Source organism: Electrona antarctica (genome assembly GCF_951216825.1).
Source record: "Electrona antarctica genome assembly, chromosome: 9".
NCBI classification, from domain to species: domain Eukaryota; kingdom Metazoa; phylum Chordata; class Actinopteri; order Myctophiformes; family Myctophidae; genus Electrona; species Electrona antarctica.
The window spans coordinates 18,872,227-18,896,396 of NC_136790.1; the positions used below are offsets into that span (position 1 = coordinate 18,872,227).

General features: G+C 43.0%; 1 protein-coding gene across 2 annotated transcripts in view; it reads left to right on the forward strand.

Annotated features, from left to right (window-relative positions):
- slc2a9l2 (solute carrier family 2 member 9, like 2) overlaps positions 1-24,170 on the forward strand; it is a 249,194-nt gene that overhangs the window by 92,387 nt on the left and 132,637 nt on the right. For both annotated transcript variants that reach the window (XM_079511357.1, XM_079511356.1), the window contains exon 7: positions 2,876-3,008. In XM_079511357.1, coding sequence (XP_079367483.1) covers positions 2,876-3,008 — 133 coding nt within the window. The remainder of the gene's footprint in view (positions 1-2,875; positions 3,009-24,170) is intronic.

Sequence of the window (24,170 nt, forward strand, 5' to 3'; positions counted from 1 at the left end):
TGTGTTGTTAATTCTGTGGACATTTCACTCACCATATTAACCCATTTAGACCTGAAGCTATATATATATATATATATATATATATATATATATACTGTATATATACAAAAATCACACCCGTGTGAACTGAGTGGTGTAAGGCCTGTCTGACGTAATGAAATCATGTCTGACGTAATGAAATCACACCCGGGTGAACAGGGTGAACATAGCAACCATGCTCATTTTTTCTGCACTAACAAAGCCAGTTGTATGAAATCACACCCGGGTGAACAGGGTGAACATAGCAACCATGCTCATTTTTTCTGCACTAACAAAGCCAGTTGTAGGAGTGGTTTACACCACTCAAAAAATGGGTTCCTGTCTTGAAAGGTAAAAATCACACCCGTGTGAACTGAGTGGTGCAACTCCCCTCTCCCCCTGCCTCTCTCTCTCTTTCTGTAATTAGCAGGCAACAGTGCAACACTATCTCTCTCTCTCTGTTTCTGGCACAACAGCGCCACTTTTGCCCCTACTGGTACTCTAAACATAGGTTAGGACATAGTCACATACATAGGGACATTGCTGTTCCTTGGAGTGGTTGCACCACTCAGAAACCTAAACTTTTTTCATAGATTCCATAGATGGCTTTGCATAGACAGCAGACATCAGTGTATGTTAGATTCATGTTAATGTGTATATTTCAGACATTTAACCACGCTTAACAGGCTTCTTGACAATGGCGTAGATCTACGTGAATTAATAAATACCACGCTCCTCGCCATTGCCGTAGATCTGTGGCAATTGGTCTTTTATAGTGCTTATGATCGATAGTCGTGATGCTATACTCACATAGCCTGATTATCAGACTGTAGCTTTATTGAAGCTTCAGTCTGACATTGTCTCCTGTCTGAGCGATTTCAAGGGGGAGGGGATTAGAATTTCCCTCAACCCTCTGTGTGTTGCGCTGCGTGATGACGCTGAAAACGGGACTCGGTGCCGATTGGTTGTTCGTTAGACCCACCCCCCCACCACCAATTCTCATTGGATAATACATTTTTCTACCGAAGAAATGATAGGTTCACAGTGCAACACCAGACCAAGAGATGCAGTCCACTCAGAGAGTGGGCGGGGTCTTTGGGCTGGATCCAGGCTAATACTCACATTAGTATTGGCTATAATTGCTAGCTGATGTTGTCAACAACACTGGAGCGCGCCATCTTGAATTGCGCCCACTTTCTGGTCAAAACAAGGTTTATTCCACGGCCCATAGCCGACGCTGTGATTTTCGTGATGAGGTTTTCTCGCCAATCGCGGGACCGGGAGTGGATGCGACAACACACACAGATTTGTAACATTTGTAACATCCGGTCGAGGGTTTTGGCTCTTCAAAATAAGGGTTGAACAGGGGAAAATGCTGTCGTGAATTACATCGAATTTATTAATTAACCCTGGTGGCCAAAGGTTAATAGTAATTAAACTTGACCCTTCACTCTGTCTCTGTACTTGGTCTGCTCTTTTTCCCCTCTACACTAAACATCTTTGCCGGAAATAGCAGATCTACAAGCTCATGACGCCTCGCATCGCCTGTATTCGGCTAAAGTTCTCCTCAGAATAGGGATGGTTAATCCCTATGGTTAATGTAAAACAAATTATCATATCACACAAAGATTTTAGGACCCCCTTAGGGATCCCAACCCCCCTGTTGAAGACTCCTGGTTTACGTACTGTATTTGTTTTGCATGTATTAACATTTTCTCTCTAAAGTGATTCAAACCACCGTGGCTAAATATCATGCCAGCGTTATTATAAGTCATGGATATTTGTATTTAATTTGTAAATCACTTTTCAATCCAGGGATTATTTTCGGCTAGACTTGTTTTCCAAATCAATCCCCAAAAAAAAATGCAACAGTTGCATAACTCTGACACGGAATAACCTCACAGTGATATTATTTAGTGTGCTGGATTACCGCTCTCGGGCGATTTTAATGCCATGAGTCTCCCTCAGAATAAAAAGTGATAACAACTTCAGACGTGTGTAGTTGTTATTCTGTCACTGTTCTGTATGCAAATCTTGTCCTCTAGCTTGTGTCCACTAATGGACACTGATGAAGGCTGGATAGCCCAAGCTGAGCAATAAGAAAATAATAATAATGTGATCTCTTATTTCTTAGTGCGACCCTTGACTTTGTTGTCCTCTGCATTCAACCCATCCTTACTAGGAGCATGGTTCAGTGTCTTGCTCAAGGATACTTCAACGCTAACTCTGGGGGAGCACAGGGTTCGAGCTGGCAACCTTGCGGTTACCATCCGGGCCACTCTACCCCTGAGCCACCACCGCCCCTGTATACCCTGCATCATACTTCACAATACAATATACAATATTTCACATGCCTCCCTAGTGAGACAGCAACGATAAAAGCAGAGTAATAAAAGTCAAATATAAAAATCTCACTTATCATCATACATCAATCAAGTTTACCGAAGTGAAAGAGAGAAAAAAGATAAATAAAAGAAAGGGGGGATACGGGCGCATCAGTACTAAATCAAAGAGACTTATTCAAATATTACAGAAGAACATACAGTGTATATATCCACACATACACTGCCTTATATAGAATATATATCTACACACATTCTGTACATTCATACATATCCAATTGTAGACGATTATATGTCTTATAGAAATGTGTCGTGCTAGAACTCAATGCTTGCAAAAGGCGTCCACTTTTTAATACATTGTTCACTTTGTAGCCTCGCCGAAAAGGTTATTCTGTCCACATCTCTAATTTCTCTGACAGCCTCTTTATATTACCCACGTGTAGCTATACGGCTTCCAAATGTGCCAGAGTTTTTGAAGTGTGTCTTGTGCTTCTATGTTTATATTGCAACTGCAGGAGACCAGGTGGAACTTCTTGTTTGCCTTCCTGGCACTGCCAGCCTTGCTCCAGATGTGTGTGCTGCCTTTCCTTCCCGAGAGTCCACGTTACCTGCTGATAGAGAGGAGAGACGAGGCTGGAGCTGAGAGAGGTAAGCGAAATTTCCGTCTTTTTTCAAACAATCAGAAACACTAAACAGGTTACAAAGAGATTGTTCCTGCCAGTCGAGTACAGGTGATGGGCCGTGCAGAGAACACTGAGGGGGCATGGGCTCAAAGCCCACAAAAGGCCACATCTGGGGTGGTCTTTTTGTGGGCGTCCCTCATGTCATTTCACACCAGAAATGTAGTACATTAGATGTCTTATGCTAATGGAGAAAAATGTTCCACAATAACTTGGCCCATGTCATTGGACAGTACAAAAAAGCAATACTTAAAAGGGCCACGGATGTTGGGCAGGAAAATGGCACTTTGAGGCAAAAGGGTAGGGGGCCCAAGACCCAAAATCCACCCTCTCTGCACGTGCCTGACTCAGACCCCCACACCTCGCACCCCATGAGACAAAGGCATTCCTATGGGTGAGGGTCGTGCTATGCAGAACGTGCAAGGATTCAATCCGCTGCCCACTAATAGTTCTTGTTTGGTGTCTCTTTTTTCTCAGTGTGTTTTTCAAATGGAGTTCGGGAGGCAGCTGCCTGCCTTGCCTCTATAGTAAATACGCCTCTGACACGCGCACAGGACCCAAACCTGACCCCGTAAATGTCTAATCCTAACCCCAATCTGTATCTTTTCATAATTGTAAGTCAACCACTGTTTATAACAATGAAACATTTCTTTTCTTGTGAGAACCATGGGAAATTATCAATCTTCATATGACCACCGCGCTCTGACTATAGGTGCGCCACCCGTTTAAAACATATAAAAGTAAAGGGTATGGGTCGCACACACCAAGACTGTAGTTCAAATAGTTTATTTCAAGGACAAACGTTTCGGCTATACAGCCTTCATCAGTGTGGGGAATGAGAAATTAATCATGATCCTCACTATTTAAAATAAAATATAAAAAATACTATACGTATGGGAACATTTGGTCCTCATAATTTAGTAATGGCCAAGTATGCACGCACGCACGCACGCACGCACGCACGCACGCACGCACGCACGCACGCACGCACAGTGTCTGTGTTGGACGTCTATACCCTCATGCTGATCTCTTGCACTTGAAATGTTTTCGGAACATTTCCGTTCCTTAAATCCGTCAAATCCACACTGCCAGGGCATGGGAGAATTACAGAAGGCCTGGTCTGCAGAAACCAGCGCACAAACTATTAGAGGATTTTGGCTGTGTTTTTTTTTTTTCTTTTTTACAGATTATCCTGTTACATCATGTGGGATCAGGCCACAGCTGGACACAGATTGCTCACAGACATGCAGTGGTTGACAGTAACAAAGTACATTTACTTGAGTACATTTACTTAAGTAAATGTTTTTGAGTGTTTAATTTTTTTTATGCTTTTTTTGTATGACTTTCACTCCCACTACATCACAAAATATTGCACTTTTGACTCCACTACATTTGGCATTATGAGTTTGGCATACATAAGCCCTCGCCTCGGGGACTGCTGACACCAGCCCAGTGGCCTTGTGGTTAGAGTGCCTTCCCTGGGACTGGGAGGTCGGGGTTCAATCCCCTGGCTGGGTCATACCAAAGACCCAGGGTTGGATTGTGTGTAAGTCCCTGTGACATACTAGTGTCATGTCCAGGGAGTGTACGCTACAGAAACAGGAGATAGGCTCCTGCCCTATGGGCCCCATGGCTTGGCAAGGCTTAATTGGGGACTGCAGGCATTTTACACACCATTGGGATAGTTTAAGGATTTTATTGACATGAATGAATGAATCAATTAATTAAATGAGGGGTGTAGGTTCCTGGGGGGTCGCCGACCCTGGAGTCTTTGGGGAGGAGGTCATATGGTGGTCGTCTTGCGGCGTGCATGGACAATCACCCCCAGCAGGAACCTGAGAAATGGGAGAGGGGGAGAGAGTAGGAGAGAAAAGAGAGTTTTGTTTTAATCGTTTGTTTCCGCTTTAGAGATGTGAATGTAGGTTTTCAAGTGCCGGTAAGGCTCCTTTGAGGGGAGCAGGGAAAGGAGCTACTATGGAGGTGAATGGGGTGGTGGTGGGATGCAAGAAGCCTGTCGGGAAAGTGGCTGTGTGCGACACAGCGAGGCGGGTGAAGCATGGAGAATTCTGGGTGATATTGGGCGGGTATAAATAGTATGAGGTAGATTGGCATGGAGGGCGGAGAATGGCATGAAGGGTGTGTTCCTCCGCCTCCTGAACATCTTTTGTTCCAACTCCATTAAAATATGGAGGGGTTTCTGCCCCAAAAACAGCAATATGGTGAATGGAGACAGGGGCTGATGTACGCATAGCAATAATGCTATACAGATACTCTCATCCTGGGGACCTGGGGTACAAGATGTGCTAGGGAATTTGTGGGTGCCGGCCGGGATGCTGGTGGTGGTGCATGATAGCCTGGCTAATAAACCAGACTAATATCACACAACACTGTCGCGGTATATTAGTCTGGGCTGGCTCCACTTGGATTTCATTTCCCGGGGGGCGGGTTCAAACATTTTCTCTTTGACGCAATTGGTCAGAGCTACTGTCAGTCAAAAGTCTCAAGCATTGAACGTCACTGTACCAAAGCCCGCCCATATTGCATACCGTGTCCCGATTGGTCCGACCTGTTCTCGGTTGTAGGAAAGAGGCGTGCTACTGAGCCTCGCCAGACCGTAATCCGCTGGTAGGCAATTTCTTTTTGCCAACGGCTGATTCGGTCTGGTTTATTAACCAGGCTAGGTGCATGATGAACCAGAAAATCTGAGAGAACGTTTGTTCTCTCCACGATAGGCTGTGGTAGTGGGTGGTGCATTTTCTGTTTTGCCAATTGCCATGCATAGAAATGTAACATCATGGGTGAAGACTTGAGTGGCGGGGGGGCTCCATTTCCATTCACAACGCGGTATTGCAAGAAGCTTACAGTGGCACACTGTCAAAGGAAAGCCATTACTGAACGCAGTCCACTACAATGTCATCTCCCCCTACGATCAGCAACAGCGACTTTACTTTCTAACAGTGATGGAAGAAAAGTACATGCATATCGTTGCTGAATGTCCCATTTGGCAAGTTTTCCAAATGTATACAAATCTTCCGAAAATAGCAGATCTACAAACTCATAAATGCTTGTATATTATCCGGCTATTTTCAAATAGCCAAAGTATATATTGGTCTGAAGGAGTTTATATTTATGTATGTATTGAAAATTGGAAATACTCCAGTAGAGTAAACAAGTCCTCATCTGTAAACAGATTTGTTTGAATTCAAAATGGGCCTATCCTGTCCTGATGTGGCTTCTGTTGTTGATCAAAGTAATGCCTGCAGCGTTTGGATCGGCCAGCTATACATAATGTGTGTTGTGCTCAGTACTGGGAAGTAACTATAGGTAAAATTAGGCTACTCAAGTACTGTGGTATAAGATAATTCAATAAATAACATTGGTTTTATAATGTTGGATAAAAGTATAGTATAATAATACATAATATATAATATAATAATAATTTGGATGCATCCTGCTCCGTATACAACACACACAATGCACTGCTTTTCAGTTTATCATTAAAGTTAGCTAATGGAAATATTTGATTATTATTTGATTTATTTGATAAATCGTGTGATTAACTACACAAATCATGTGATTAATCACGATTACACATTTTAATCGTTGGACAGCACTAGACATATCTGATGACTATAGGCCAAAGAACACCCAGAGAACTTAGGTATCTAGACAAATTATATTAAATTAGTTATATATTAGTTTATCATAGAAAACTTTTAATATGTTATTATTTGGATGACCCTAAGGATCATTAAAAAAACCCTGAATGATTACTATTGCAAAATGAAGGAAGCACGCACGACTCCAACTTGTCTCAAACTCTTTGAACATTTTTACATTTTAGGAAGTCACTTGAAGAAGGAGAATACCAGCACTCACGGATTAGTCCTTTAAGGCACTTTATTTATTTATTGTTCTGGTAAGGTATGCTGCAAGCAGGAAGCAGCACAACAACGAACGCGTTTTGGCCAACATTGTATATGCTGTGTAAACAACGGAAGTGTCACCTTTATATTGTCCGTTGGTGCGACACCATCCCTTGTCCGGGTCAATACAAACAACCAGCTGAACCCAAAAGTGCAATCACAATGAATTGTACATATTCAACAGCAAAAGTAATGTTTATCCATACGACTTAGTATTACTTAGTATTATTACTATTGCAATTCATTTTGGGTCAAACCACAGATTGACTGGACTACTAGCCGAGAGCAGTGGTAGCCTATACGGCATATACAGTATAGCCTTATACAGTAGCCTTATAGGCTATACAGCATATACAGTATAGCCTTATACAGTAGCCTTATAGCCTATACAGCATATACAGTATAGCCTTATACAGTATAGCCTTATACAGTATAGCATATACAGTATATACATGCCTATACAGCATGTCAGATAGTCAGTGTTTAGTACTGTCAGATAGTACTGTCAGGGTTTGATCAGTGAAATGTTTTTAGCCCCAGGGTTTTGTTTTGAAGTACATGACCTGGATACATTATACATGGGTCCCCTGGCTGTGGTGGTGGTGTTTTGTTTTTAAACTGTTGTCACTGTGTGGATTGGAACATTGGGTATCCGATCCGTGTTTCCACATGGGAGCTGCTGATAGCTCTGGAAGTGAGTTAAAGCTTCAACACTGCTCTTGGATACCATGGACCAGTCAGTTCTCAAACTCTTTTCGTGCCAATCGGGTGCAGCCAAAGTCCTGGCGTCACTCGTTCATCCCCTGGGTCGCGGAGGTTTGCCTCTATGGATAATTTAACATGGGGTCATCTTAAAATCGTGGTTAGACACGATCCAAGGATTACAGGGATTGTTATTTTTTAATTACTATTATTATGAAAATAAATGGAGGGGGCGCTATAGCGTCTGTGACGCAGGATCATCGCAGGGCTGACAGTTTTCCACCAGAGGGCAGAGAAGGAGAGGATAAGATGTTTTTAATTATTTATTTATTATTATTATTATTTTGAAATCCAAAATTAGTTAATACCACTTGTTTCCACTCTCCCATAAGCCTTTGCATTTTGTGTGTGCATAATCCTCTTCCCTGTTGCTGCTGTGACCAGTGTTGCCGAAGACGAGACAAGCTCACAGCGACACGTTGTGAGGTTGTACATTTAAAGAAATATATATATATTGAGAATACAATGCAAGACATTTTTCTATAAGCCATATCTCAAAAACTCCTCCTATAGTTTCATATAACATGAACAAACTAAAATGAATTCAAATCCAATTTCCCGACTTACTGTCTGTCAGGTTTGGTCACAGTTATGAGCAGTTATGATGTAATTTTTGCCAGCCAAGTCCAGTAAATGACAACACAAGACGTCGTCTGGCTGATATAAATACTGCCCTTGCTGCGCCTGTCACTTCACACAGGTGTGATTTGCTTTACTGTACAACCTACGGTTCAAGAGTTATAGGACAAAACACCATGAGGCCAATTTGATTGTTTTTCTGTCAAATGTGTGTGTGTGCAATTAAATCGCTTCAGTGGTGCCAGAGAGTACTGCACTGTAGCTGTTCACAGACGGACACACTGGAAATATCTTGGCCCAACATTAAAGCTGCCAGGGTGCGACAGCCCACACACTTCAGTCTGTGTCAATATATGTTTTCACCTTTTTTTAATTCAATTGCATATTGGAGGGAGGTATATAGACAGAGAAATAATACAGTTTTTTTGCAGAGAGCAGATATTCTATCAGTGCACTGATTAAAGCTGACATTGCTTAACGTGCTGAAAGCCGCGGGTGATGTGCCAATTTACAATGTACACCTTTTTTATATCGAGTGCTTAGAGAGTCGCCATGAAGTCAAAATGTCAAAATGTGTCAAATGTGGAATTGATAGATAGATTTAACCTTGTACAGTCTGAAAAAACATCTGTATTCCAATGAAGTTATTAATTATGCAAAGGCTCAACTTTCATGTAGACATAGCACTATATACTGTAGTATATATGCATAGTGTCATTATATAGATATTCCACTGTTAGTATGAATATGATGTATTACCATGTTTTTTGTTCTTGCTTACTTGCGTCTTGCGTAAATCGCTCTGGATTAAGAGAAGATTAAGCTAAATGCCTAAATTGTAAATTGTAATATAGGCACAAGCTCTTGTTAAGACTGTTCATTGGTTCAGTATACTGTATGTATAAAATCCACAAACAGACGTAACTACTATGAGATCAGAAATAAGACCTTTATTGTTTCTGCTAGGAAAATGCAGACAGTCGCCAAAGGCAGAACAGCAGCTGAAGATGCAATGCAGTTACAGTATATACTGTAGATACCGGCATTCTGCACAATAACTACTTTTACTTTTGATATGAATATATTGATGCCTTTTGTACACTTTTGTACTTTTACTCCAGTACATTTTGAATACTCAAATTTGACTTGTAACAAGAGTGTTTCTACATTGCAGTATTGATACCTACTTTTACTTATAAAAGTAAAACACGTGAGCAATTCTCCCATCACTGCAATCAGTAACCGTGTGACATAGTGAGTGTCCTTGGTGTAGTCGTGAATGGTGGTCGCCTGCGAGCTAATTGGCCTATTGAACGAGCAGCCCCTGCGGCGTACGTACGCTTCATACATCTTCATTGCTAATGGCGCAGAAGACAGTCTAAAAGTCTACTGTGATGGCGATCAAAGGTCAAGGACACTGAGGTCTTCTGACACTCTGTGACACTAGCATGATGATCATCATCAGTCTGTGAAACTTTTGTGGAATTCAAGGACGGCGCTTGTATCCATTTGTATTTTTAGCTTGCTTACTCTTTCCCCCTCATTTGTCATTGTTTACTGAGCTCTTCCCACCCAAATTAATCATCCCACCCTTGAGATCCACTCAGGAAAATTGGAATGAAATTTAATCAACTTTTTATTTTTTCTCTCTACGAAAACTCAGATGATAGATTTGCTAGCAAACATGGTGATCTGATACGGCTACGGTATTTGCCACTGTGTTGTTTACAGCGGGTGTTTCTTCAGGCCGAGGAGCTGAGAGAGAGAGAGAGAAAGCAGGGACACCCCCTGTGTTTTCAGACATTTAGCAATCCCTCAATACTTTGTAAATTGACCTATGGCTTGGTACTTGGTTTGCTCTTTTCCCCCCTGTACACCAAACTCTTCATCAAAAATAGCCGATCTACAAGCTCACAACGACTCGTCTGTTTCCATTTTATGCCCGTATATGAAGATCACTAATGTCATTAATATAAACCCATACATTGTATATTGGCATGCCCATATATGGGCATATTGGTTGGATATCCATATATGGACATAATGAGTCAGATTAGCAGTTGTTGTCTTAATGGGTTAACCACATCAGCACAGAAGTGCTACTCTAGTCTGTTGACATGGAGTACCCCAGAAGGCTTTATATGAACTCCCTCTCTATTCCAAATGTCTTCGAAAATAACTCATTTTACAAGGTCACAACACGATGCCTGCAAGCTTGTAGATCTGCTATTTTCACATTAATGCCCCCCCCAGAACAGTGACACTGCCAACAGATAATCACCTCCTGTGATTTGTAATTGCACGGTGTTCCCTGAAGAAGAGACGAAGGGCTTCGTGAAATATCTGTCTTCACACCTTCCAATCCTCTTGCCAGACAGACATCAGCTGCCATCACTCCCAGTGGTGGCAGCGAATAATGTGTGTGTGTGTGTGTGTGTGTGTGTGTGTGTGTGTGTGTGTGTGTGTGTGTGTGTGTGTGTGTGTGTGTGTGTGTGTGTGTGTGTGTGTGTGTGTGTGTGTGTGTGTGTGTGTGTGTGTGTGTGTGTGTGTGTGTGTGTGTGTGTGTGTGTGTGTGTGTGTGCACCGCCCCTGCGAGTGCCTTGTCGCTTGTGCACCCTTGAGAAGTGATTAGCACCCGTGACATTCAGCCGTTGCGCGGGCCAGATTCACATTACATTGATTTGATAGCCCACCCACTGAAGATAAAGTAGCTCACGCACCCAATCCACAGTGTCTACACACCTATGCTACTTAGCAGGTCACACAACAATGGTCCCATTTATATGCATATGCTATTGACACTATCGCCACTGTCAGCAGCTGTGTAGGTGCGAAGTGGTTTGTTTGCGCACAGTGCACAACCATGCATGATAGATAGCAGCACCAATTCGAGGGAGTGGAGACCGAGGAACTGTCAACGAGAGAGACATGGAGAGGGAGCGAGCGAGGGAGGAACTGGTACTTTGTGTGTGTGTGTGTGTGTGTGTGCGTGTGCGTGTGCGTGTGAGACAGATGCAAGGTCAGGGAAATGATTATCGTCAGATTCGTCACATACAAAGCCATGCTGGGCATCATCACACTGGAACAGCATGCTCTCTCACACCCTGTTTAGTGGCTTGTTTTGGCCATTTACCACCCATACATCTGGGGGGACCATTGGCCAAAAAATGCCGATCTACAAGCTCATAACAAATGGGTGCAGAAAATACTTTGAGGACAGTCAGGCGCGTCAGCTGCACTCGTCAGCAAGTAAACAAGATAGCTGTCTATAAGCCCTATGCAGACAGCTCTCTTAAGTTATAATGTTAATGTGTATGGGCTCTTCATGATATGGGTATAACAATTATTTCATTGCATTGCAGTGACTCGTGACTCGAGTGGACTCAGTGGGGGAAGAGACCCGAGTCCCTTGGCCTGAGACAGTCAAGGCCGAGTCAAATTATGGGCGAGGCCACCCGAGACAATAATCGAGACAGAGTAAATGAAAATGTGGACTCGAGACCGGACTCAAGTACTACAACCCTAAATAATAATGTATGATGTACAAGATCGCAGTGCGGCACAAAGTGACACCCTGTGAGCTTGTAGATCTGCTATTGTTTTACATTTAAATAGATTAAGTGGCTGTGACCGACTAGTCACCACCCAGGTCAATTAAGGAAGGACATACACACACACGGCAGCTTCCTTAAGTTTGTAGCGTTATTCCTCCAAGTGCAGGGAATAACATTTTGAGTATTACAATACTATTTTACACAGGAGAGCAGATGGCTCTCCTCTGTCCAGACAGTGGCTCTCCTCCTGAGTGTTTGTGGAGATGACTGATTTAACCTGGTGATTAAGCCCACGCACAACAGGTGCGCAGCCACACCCAGCTTTGAGTCCAGTTATAGTTTGACTCAGCCCAGGTGTGAGTCGTGACTGCTTAAATCAATCATTCTCCATCTCACAGTGGCTAAAATTATTGTGATGATTTACTAACTACTTTTGCTGGCGGACTCCCTGGAACTTTGAGAACCACTGCTTGAGAAGTTTATTTTCTGAACTTTCATTCAACTTTTCCTGCCTATATTGCACTTGCCAGGAAATACTTTTGCCAATGTTCTGCCATGCACCATGTGCAGTGAGACTTTCTCTTTGTAGAATTATTGTGCAGGAAGTCAATAAATGAACAAACAAGATTGACAGACTGAATTGAATCTGAGCACCTCCATATAAACCCCACTGCCATCAATCCCTCTTTGTCATGCTTCAAATAATAACTTTTTTATTTTTTGGCCGACAACACCTGCCACACTAAAAAGATTCAGTAAGGTTTTGTTTTCATGATACCCTAGTGTGAGAGCCTTTCGGCATACAGCAGAACTCCTTTATGGGTTGAGATAACACGTTTCAACTTTATTGTTGCATTATAAGTCCACAGGTGCATATAAATCGTTTACAAGCTTCCAATGTTTTGCCAATTTCCGTAAAGCATAGAGGAAACAAGGCAAACAAAGACGGATAAAGAAGGCACAATGTCAGATATAAGTTTGTGTGGTCAAAACAGAAATGAAATGCCTCTGTGTTGTCTGTGAATATAGTCTCAGGGTTTGTGCTGCATAGGTTAATAGAGGGTATGCGCATGCTTAAAGTGAATGGCATATCGAGTGGCAAAGCAACATGCAAAGTGAGTTTAACATTGTTTAACATCGTTTAATGCAATTATTTTGGGATGTATGGGCTTTCAAGGCCAGTTCCTGCATAACTTCCGGGTTTGATGATGATGTCACGTGCATACCCTCTATACTGTATTCATAATGTGTCCCCATCCAGCTTTTACCCTGGCCGGGGGCACAGCCCGAGGAAAGAACAAAGGAGTCATGGTGAAAACTAACTACAGCAACTAGGACAACATACCAAAAGTCAGTCTGTGAGAGTGAGTAGGATTAAATAAACACAATTAACTACTACTATAGAAGTCCTCTATAGGCTATAGAGGGTATGCACATGCATAAAGTCAATGGCAAAGTGAGTGGCAAAGTGAGTTTAACGTTGTTTAACATTGTTTAATACAATCATGTGTGGCAGCGGTGGCCGAACGGATAGCGGCGCGGTCTTGATACCGGAAGGTTCCTAGTTCGAATCAGCCGTCCGACACGTTAAAATTACCACCGCTGAAGTGCCCTTGAACAAGGCATTGAACCACTACGATGAAATGTGTTCTATGAGCAGGGCCTGGCTGGAAACAAGTTCTTGAGCTTAGCCCAGATACCCTGGGTAAATATAGATTTCATTTCATTTCATCAGATAGGACGTTTCTGTTTGGATGTACGGGCTGTCAAGGCCAGAATGTAGTTTTTTGCCACTCAGTAGGCATGACTTCCGGGTATGATGATGAAGTCACGCTCATACCCTCTATTGTAAGTCCTTGCAGGCAGACTTGATGCTCATGGGGAGCTTGTTCCACAACTTTGGTGCCAACACTGCGAAGGCACAGTCCCCCACCCTTTACTGTTTTGGACCGTGGCGTGGAGTCCTCAAATACATATTGTCTCTTTTGGGTGGAAACCTCATATTTCGCTCCCTTACTGTAGGCCTATATGCCTAGTGTATTGTGGAAGTGACAATAAAGACTGATTCTTTTTTTGTGACCAACTTTTTATTTTTGTTTTTTTAAAAGAACCCCAGGTTAGCACAGACATTACAGGATGGGGAAACAACAATGATGCATATGTATAACATAATACATGTTTATTTTTCTAACAAAACAAATAAGATGGAATCCAAAACAAAACGTGGCAATGATGTTGAAACAGACAAACATGGATGGATCAGACTTTGTTTACAGGAGTACAAGTATTCAACCTAACGGAGTCCTGATTTAACCTTCTGTGCCGCTGTAAGTAGGGCTTGGATGGAATCTGACCTTGCTCCCTGTGCTCGAGCACTGGAAGCCTCTAAACTCAAGACGTCATAGAAGGATAACTTCCAACGGTGGATACTGAGGTTATGGGGCGGTTTCCATCTCATTACCAGCATCTTTTTTGCAGCTGTTAAACCGGCAAATAGCACTCTCTTCTTGTGAAGTGATAGGCTTAGAGATGAATCGTCATTTAGTAACAGAAGACTCAAGTCAAGTAGGTCATTAATTCACAAAAAGAAAAGTTAGAATAATTATGACCTATACAGTAGAGCTGGTAAGACTGGTCCAGGAGATCCACAACATATAGACAAGGGCAAGCACATTCAGGGCTTACTTTGAAGTTTGAATACAAACATGAGGACCTTAAGTGCATGCACCAGGATCTACCAAATTCAGAGAACGGAGCACACATATGGTTTCCCCGCTGACACAGACTAAAGGCAAATAAATTGGCTGGCTGCAGGAAGTCAGCAGGAACAAAAAAGAAAAAAATAACATACTGTGTAAAACACATTCAAATGCTGCATAATAATTATAATAATAACAATAATAACAATAATAATAATAATAATAAAGACTGCACCTTAGGGAATACGTAATGTTTATTAAAAATAATAAACAGGGAAAGGCTGAGACTGCGGTTGCAGGGTGCTCTCTCATTGCAGGGAGCCAGAAGAAAATGCCTGGCTCAAGTCAGCAGAAACAAAAGCTTATAACTATATCAAAAGATTGCAACAACATTTTGTGTGCATGCAAACACATTCAAATGCTGCATTTGCACTTAGAAAGACTGCACCTTTGGGAAAGCTTCATGTTTGGTTTATTAAAAATAAGGAACAGGGACAGGCTGCTGAGGCTGCAGGGTGCAAGGTGCTCTCTCATTGCAGGGAGCCTGATGAATAGTGTTTATATAGCTTGAAACGGCACAGCAATCTTGGTGCAATAAAGCAGTAGTTCTCAAACTTTTTCATGTCGGAAACCCTCAAATGTATCGTATTTGGTCGCGGATCCCCATCTGAAAATATTTTGTGCCAAGGACCCTTCAGAATAGATGATTTTATGTAAAAAAATAAAAAAAATATTATAAATTTCACATGTAAATGCTCAACCACACAAGATAAACCAGCTCGCTGCCAGCTCTTTGAGTCGTTGAGTGTGCAAGCGTTTATTATTATCTTAGCTAGCTGCCCCAATTTTGGGTTTGGGATCTAAATGTTCTGTCTTCCTTTTCATTGCAGGGAGTCCTCAGGCTCCAATGAATCCCCCCTGTGGTGTCTGTGCAGAAAGAGAGAGTGTGGGAGTGAGAAAAACACAGCAGAGGGGTTAGACATACGCTTGGATGTGAAATTACTGAGATGAGGAGCGATTATTGTTCCCCAACTTAATGCTATACACTATGTAACTTTCCTCGTAGTGATCGTGTGGCGCAGAGGTAAATTGCCTTCCCACCACGTTGCAGAGGTTGTGGGCTCGAATCCACCGTGTTCTATCCGGGTTTGTTGAACGTCTACACAAACCCAATTGGCCCATGTTCAGGGAATGGAAGCCGGGCACCGCGGGCGGGGAGGGTGATATATGCCACTGCATGTAATCCTACAGGCTGTAATCCTGTTAGCAGAGAGTGTTGGGGCGGAGGAGTAGGACAAAGGCTACATGTCCTCTCGGTGGGGGCTCCTCACTGGTAGGTGAGTTGGTAAGATACAACAGCAGTCTGACATCACACAATGTGTGTGGTGTCAATTGGCATTTCTTCTTTTTTTTCTTCTTTTCTTAACAATTTACAATTTAGGCATTTAGGTCACATTCCCACCTAATACTTCGGTAGACTCGATGCGAATGGGCGGAGAATTTGGGATTCTTGCATATTTAATTTGCTGCGGTTTGCCTTCACACTGTCATCCGCAGCAATTGGAAACGCAGCAGGGGGGACCTTTATCAATGTGTTCCATTCATAAACTAGCCTACACAGTGAAATCTATGGTGATAATCGTTCCGTCTGGGACTGGACTCTCTCTCTCTATCTCTCTCTACGCACACAGCCACACACTGTTCTTTTGGGCATGGAGGCACAGCGCTGAGCGCACTGATATAACAAACACTCAGCAGCGCAAAATGTTTACAAGTTTATCGAGATGAAAGTCCCTACTCCCCAGTCCCCACACAGTGACAGCACTCCATGTTTACGGCACGCACAGACAGACAGAATATTCTGTAGTAGGCTATACACTGCAGTGTTTTTATGTGTTTCCTTAAGCAATTGATTAATGTACTCTTCCTCATTTCGATCAGGGCTTCAGTCTCCTCAATCGACCACGTCTATCCACGGTAACGGGACATCTTTGCGCTGCGTAAAATATGCCTTCTCCGTCTCCAACTGTGTTCAGCTCCTCACCCGCCACATTGTTTGCTTCATTTCCTTTATTTACTGCGGATTGCATTCACACCTGCACCGAATCATAATCAAGTGCGATTGGAAGCGAAGCGAAACCCCCGTTTTTGCTCGGAGTAGAATGCGGTTCTTTGATACGCATTAGGATTCGAATGAGCCTTCACACCTGCCAAACGAAGTGCACTTTCTGACAATGCGCAGCAGGATTCGTTTTAATCGCAGCAACGATTTCTGGTGTGAATGTCACCTTAGAGGACACTCTTAATCCAGAGCAATTTACAGTAAGCAGGAACAATACAAGGTATCAAATACATAGAAATAGTCATCAAGAATCAAGGAAGCTAAGAACATAATATCTGTCTAACAGTAGATTATCTGTGCAGTGAAGCTATGAGTATACATTATAGAGTGCTACTGCGTCTACATAAAATGCTAACTTATAAATCTAAATTAAACTAGATAAAGTGCCCCTCGGGGCACAGGTCTCCACCAGGGCAGGTCAGGTTGTGGCCTCCTGGTGGCGCTATAATAGGCCAATGTGAAAAGGGTGCCATTTCTCTTACGCATGGCAATTGGATGATTTGAGGCATTTTGTTCCAAAATGTGTTTTGCAAAAATCCACCTGTTGGTGGCGCTATAACAGGCCAATGGGAAAAGAGTGGGATATGTTCCTCAGCCTAGTAGGAAAGTCTGTGAAACATTTCATGTAAATTGCATGCTGTGTTCATGATTTGAGGGTTTTTTGTTCAAAACGGGCCAATCCTGCAAAATTTGAAAGCCAATGTTAGCCAATTAGGATGGAATATGAAATATCGGACAGATCCGTCTTGAACACATGATTATAGAGATAGTGTGTAACGATTTGCGATTAGTTTGGACAGAATCTGGAGGAGTAATATTAAAAAATGTGTTTTTCAGGCCGTTCTGGAAAATTTGGGGCAGAGGTTCATCGTTGGCATCCAGGGAGTGTGTGTGAGAAATTTGGCATCGACCAGGTTAACGGTGCCGGAGATTAGCTGGTAACAGCGGATAAAGCTTTTATCATTGAGCTACAGTAATAGAGCCTGCCTTCTTGCTCAGGGGATAAATTGAATTTGGACCATCAGGCCAAAATTTGTGTCAGATCCTGTGTCTCGAGACATGACCATTGACACAATCTAAATACCTGAATAGAAAAGCAGGGAGACAAATTGTATGAGTTATATTGTATTTACATACTCAAAATTACATTTTATTAATTAAAAAAAGAAAAGTTACATAGTGCCGCTTCAAATGCAGTTACTGAAGCGATATTAATTTGTATAAAGTGAAAGTCGTCTCATGTTCTTGGCTGTCATTCAAAACAAAATGGTGCATTTATATAGCGCCTTTATCCAAGGCGCTTTACATAGATTGTGCATTACATTCACCCATTCACACATACATTCATACACTGATGGCGGCGGAAACCATGCAAGGTACCAACCAGCACATCAGGAGCAATTAGGGGTTCAGTGTCTTGCTCAAGGACACTTCGACACTAACTCTGGGGGAGCCCGGGTTCGAACTGGTGACCTTGCGGTTACCATCTGGAAACTCTACCCCTGAGCCACCGCCGCACACCGCCGCACAATGTAATGAGCATATGCATACATTACTGTACATACATATCCAGTGAGAACAGTATACGGACTCAGTATTACCTAATACTATGCAATCATCCAGTATAGGGCACACTGTATGTGGGTTGCACGCCGTGCTGGGACATAAACTCACACACTCTGCAGGACTGAGACAGACCATTTTGTCAAGACCAAAAAGGGAAGACTAAGCTATGAGTAGATGCTATTCCCACCAGATACTTATTTTGAAGTGATATATTATTGTGAATATAAGGGAACCCATTTTTGTAACCCTAGCCTTCTGGACAATATTTCTCATAATTGGACCAATGTGGCGCATGACTGGATTGTGACCTATTATTACTTGTTTTGTTTGTATTGTATTGTGCATTGTTCGTTGTATGTTGTTCCCCCACACCATATGGCTACCATTAGTGCTGTGCCAATGATGATGATAACCTGACGTTGAAACACAAATGTTACATTATGTTTAGAACAATGCATCATGTATTTATAGTTTCTCATATTCACTCTCTGATACTGACTGACTGTAGCAGCAGATTTATGGTCTCTGTGCTGAGTCTGCTGACCTGTTCCCCAAGGAGTTAACACACTACACTGACCTGTTCGCGTCGTGAGCTTGTAGATTGGCTATGTTCAAATAGCCAACGTTTAAATAGGGCTGATGTGGTTGTACTGTATGTTTTGTAATAATAATAATCATAAAAGTAAGTCTTATACTAAAGTTGTCAAATAATTGTAGTGGAGTAAAAAGTAAAATATTTGCCTCTGAGATAGCCTATAGTGGAGTAGAAGTAAAAGTAAATTGGAAACTGCACTCAAGCAAAGTATAGATACGTGAGTACTGGGTTACTTTCCACCGGGTGTCCGTCGTGAACATCTAACAATTATTGTTAGATTAATTAACATTTGTCCTTTGTTATACTCATATAACCAATATAGTGTTCAACCGTCTGCCCGCCAGGATTAATTAATCTATTGCCAAGGTTTTATCACACGCAACCCTTATTTTGAAGAGCCAAATATCCGTAACCGGATGTTACAATGACAAAATGCTGTGTGTGGTGTCTTGACCGGTTTTTGTTCTCTCGGTCGGTCGTGAAAAAACCCGACCGCGAGTAACACAGCGCCTGCTGTCAGCCGTTGAAAAACCTTGTTTTCACCAGAAAACTTTGGAGATACAGGCCATTGAAAGCAGCACATAGAGTGCAAGTGGATGCGCGCGCATCTTCAAAATGGCCGCGGCCACTGTCCCACTTTGACTGTTATGCTAACGACTCGGATCATAACATGGATTAAAGAATATAAACGCTGGAAAACATAGCCTATGGTTCTGGCAGGCTAGACGATTAATTTAATCCTATGGTTACTACGGTTCTGGCGGGCTCCGTGTTAAGTGCGTGTGTGCGTGTGCATGCACTTGCATGTGCGGATATAATATAGCCTCCTAATTGAGTGGGGGACAATCCAATACAACGCTAGCCTGGATCCAGCCCAAATACCCCGCCCACTCTCTGAGTGGACTAAGAAAGCTACAGTCTGATAATCAGGCTAATACAACGTTTAAATGCACATGTTTTTTTTGTATTGTTATTCGTGTTTATAATATCGAATCTAATTATTTAAGTGTCTTAGCTTTTAAAAGTTCATCACAATCCATCTGCTCTGCAAGTGTTTACTGCTAACTTCCAGGAACTGAACAGAGGCTGCACAATCCTGAAATAGCTGTGAAACAAAATGGTCCATTAACTCTCTATTTACACCCACTCTGGGGGGGTGTGACTGTTTTGCTTTGAGTGAATCGATGCACAGTTGCACACACAGGCTAATTCAGCCATACCCCCCCACACACACTCTCAAGGGAGAGGTTTTGTCATGCTCTTCCTTCCTCTTCTTTTCTTGTCTTAAAAAATGAGTAGCCAATTCTTTTTTACCATCCTTTTCTCCCAAATGAATGAAATCCTGTCCACACACATTTCTGTGTTGTCACTGCTGTTGTATCCTACTCTGACTCACCTGCCATTGAGGATCCCCCACAGCAGTGCCGGCCGGCCCTGAGCAATTTGGTGGATTTTTCCCTCAGATGGGTTGTATTGTGATGCGATTTTGTTCAAATTTGAAGGAGCGTTTTGGTAAATGGTAAATGGTGCATTTTATATAGCGCCTTTATCCGCCTTTATCCCCCCCCCCCCCCCCCCCTCTCTCTCTCTCTCTCTCTCTCTCTCTCTCTCTCTCTCTCTCTCATTAGCAGGCAACAGTGCAGCACTATCTCTCTCTCTGTTTCTGGCACAACAGCGCCACTTTTGGTACTCATTCGTACTGGTGCTCATAGTCACACACACACACGGTTGACACGGACATTGCTGTTCCTTGGAGTGGTTGCACCACTCAAAAATAACATGTAACGGTGGATTCAATCCCAGAACCTCTGTGGTGGTGGGCACAGCAGGGTGGATTTTCAACTGTATTGTCACATCACAGGGACAGATCTAGTGTGCTTGCTGCTGGGCCTTTTTCCTCACATGCATGGTGTCTATGTGCCGGATGGGAACCAAAAGGTTGCCAGTTCGAACCCGGGCTCCCCCAGAGTTAGTGTCGAAGTGTCCTTGAGCAAGACTCTGAACCCCTAATCGCTCCTGATGAGCAGGTTGGTGCCTTGCATGGTTCCATCTGCCACCGGTGTATGAATGGGTGAATGTAATGCACAATCTACGTAAAGAGCCTTGGATAAAGGTGCTATATAAATGCACAATTGTTTGGTCTTGTTTTTATTTATTTATATATATAATGTTTTTTTATTTATTTTTGCTTTCGCCTTTATTTTATATTTTTTATGGAGGGACAGACAGTAGGCTGACAGGAAATGGAGAGAGAGATGGGGGATGACATGCAGTAAATGCCGTCGGGATTCGGGAGTCGAACCCGCGGCACACTGCCAGACTGGATTACCAGCCAAGGTGCCTGGACCGCTGAGCCACGGCCCAGGCCATTTTTTGGTCTTGTTGACCAGCGGAATCTCCTACCGGAGACATTAACAGCTTTCCACCTGTCATCAAATTACTGCCTTAGGAATGTGATGTGTAATTGATAGAAAATAAGTCATATTTTGGGTGAACTACCCCTTTAAGGGCCAGTTTGTTCTCCTAGCACCAGAGTGCCAATGATATGACCTCATCCTTGTTGACATTCACTATAGTGCCATCAGCATACTTGACATTGGAGCCGTGCGTGGCTTTGGGCGCAGAGCACACATCCCCCATCGGCTCCTGAGAGTCAGGGAGCAGATGTGATGTCGTTGCCCATTCTCACCACTACACCTGGCAGCAGTTCATCAGGAAGTCTTTCATCCAGGAGTCGAACATGCTCTGGTGATCAAGCCTAGCTAGGACTACTGTAGTGTTAAAAGCTGAGCTGTAGTTCACGGACAACATATATTGTCCTTCAGCTTGTTGTCATACAATGAAATAAAATGGCGATAGTATTCCGTGTGGGGCAGACGGCCTGTCACAGCCAGATTTGGGAGAGCAGCAGCTTTGTTGATAGTATTTCTGCTTTTTGAGTGGTGCTAGGCTAGCCACTCCTATATGCAGCAATGTGTGTGTGTGTGTGTGTGTGTATGTATGTATGTATGCATGTGTATGTGTAAGCTGGTAAAACCATAAGTCAGAGCGTGGCAGTCAGTTTTCTCCTGTGTCTGAGCACAGAAATAGTGTTTTTTTCACCACCAAGTGTCACTGTTGCGCAGCCTAAGGGCCGATTCATACTCCTATTTTACCGCTGTTTCGGCGCTGTAGTGCCGAAATGATTTCGGCTCGTCAGAAATTTTCAGTAGCACCGAAGAGCCGACTTTAGGACGGTACCCGCCCCCCCGAACCTCAAATGACGTCACATTGTAGGCTCTACAGCGCCGAACCGACTTTTATTCGGCTCTAAAATAGGAGTATGAATCGCGCCTAACACACACACACACACGTACGTACGTACGTACGTACGTACGTGTGTGTGTGTGCAGACAGTACAGCACCACTCTGTTCAGACGGGTCTGATTTTTATGGTTCTATCCAGAAGTGTGTTTTTGTACCTGTACTTTCGTTGGAAATGTACCCATTCTGCATACTATGAAATACATTTTTCACTCAATCAATCAAAATGAGCATTGCATCTGTCTAAATAACACACTATCTAAATTGCATTTTAACCTTTGCATAAGCCTTGCAAGGTCGCCAAGGCTAGGGCACACAAGCTGGCTATCGCTTCACACGGTCTAATCACCCTGCCGGGGGCTTATTTCTCAATAATAGACCCGCTCAGAGCAGATCATTATTGAGGAATGATATGCAAGGCATAATTTATTTCCTAATATTAATGACCCGGCATGAGAGGCCTTAGAGATGAGGGAAAACAATGTTGTGTTTGTCCCATACCTCCGGTATGAGACTAAAGGCCTTTTTGTCTGTTTGTCGCTGCCCTAAAAGCATGAGCTGTAGTCCACGGACAACAATACACGTTTGTCCTTCTATTCAGCCTCTTGTCAGCTGTTTGAGAGATGACGGTGTGAAGAGCCAGGGCAATTTCATAGGTGGATTTGTTTTGACGGTATATGCAAATTGCCACAGTTCCAGCTAGGCAGGTATAGTGTGGGAACAGATGTAATCTCTCACCAGCCTCTCAAAGCCTTTGCAGACTATTGAGGTGAGGGCAAGATGTTATTATTTGACATGGACATCACAAATTGCATTGTACAGCTGGGCCACACATGCTTCCTTTATATAGCATTGGTTCTCAAAGTGGGGTCCAGGGGCCCCCCCAGCTAAATTAGTTATTTGTCATTTTAACCACTTTATCATGTTAAGAAAGTGTTCAGTCAATCAATAAATCAATGCTGACACCAGCAGGTTGCTGTGGGTGGAGTTGTTGTCGAACGGGCCATAAAAGCTGTTCAGATCATTGGGGAGGGAGGGAGACAGTCAGGCAGGCAGACGGGTTCTCTCTGCACGTCTGTTTTTTTTCTTTCGACCGTCTGGTCTGTCATTGTCTGTAACACCTTGCCATACATATATAGGCTACTCCTGGTGTTGCTGCATGCTGTTGGACTATTCTTCCATTTTGTCCTAGTACTCAGACTTAAAGCCTGATCCATACATATTTGATGTGTGATTATTGAGCGGCGAGAATGGACGACCAAGCTCACAACAAAGCGCCGCAGAGCTTGAAGGTCAGCTCTACTCTTGGCCATTCCCGGTGCACAGCGGTGCATGCATTAGGCATTAGCCCTTCTGACCGTGAGGGCAGCGCAGTTATAGATCGGATCCTTATTTCTGTGTGTGGTGACTGACGACCTCTGTGTCAGATGTAGCCTTGTGATCTAAAGCATGGCATTAAAGGGACATTTCACAGCTGGAAGAAACTGCAGTCACTTTGCACCCTATGGCGATCCAGGCTAACCCTATGGCCAGAAAAAGAATGAAGTCTGTGTGACTAGGGTTTGACTGGATTTCTGAATTCCTACAATGCCCATAATGCTTTAGTGCACTCCTTCCACTCCTTGTGGAGAGGGGGCGAGGCTGCATGCGGTGTGACTTTGTAGTCCAAGAAGGAAGTGAGACCACATTTTCATGTGGACAGGTTTTTGGTCATGAACATGGCTTCATGCATGACTAAAGTATCTTTATTACACACATAAAAACACCAGGAAAATGTTTCTTGTGTCCTAAACGTCATTAAAATAAGCTCTGGTTGCAAAAGGGGTGAAGTGGCCCTTTAAGGCTAAAAGGATAACATCCTTGGGACTTGTTTCCATTGTTGGCCCAATAATTATGTGCCATCAACAAATACAAAACAAACTAGGAGAAAAGGGAAAAACGGCGGCAGTGAATGACACCTCCTTTCAAAAATGGGACATTTGCATTTATCTCCCCTTGCCGTTGTTTTTTTCTTTTACATCTTT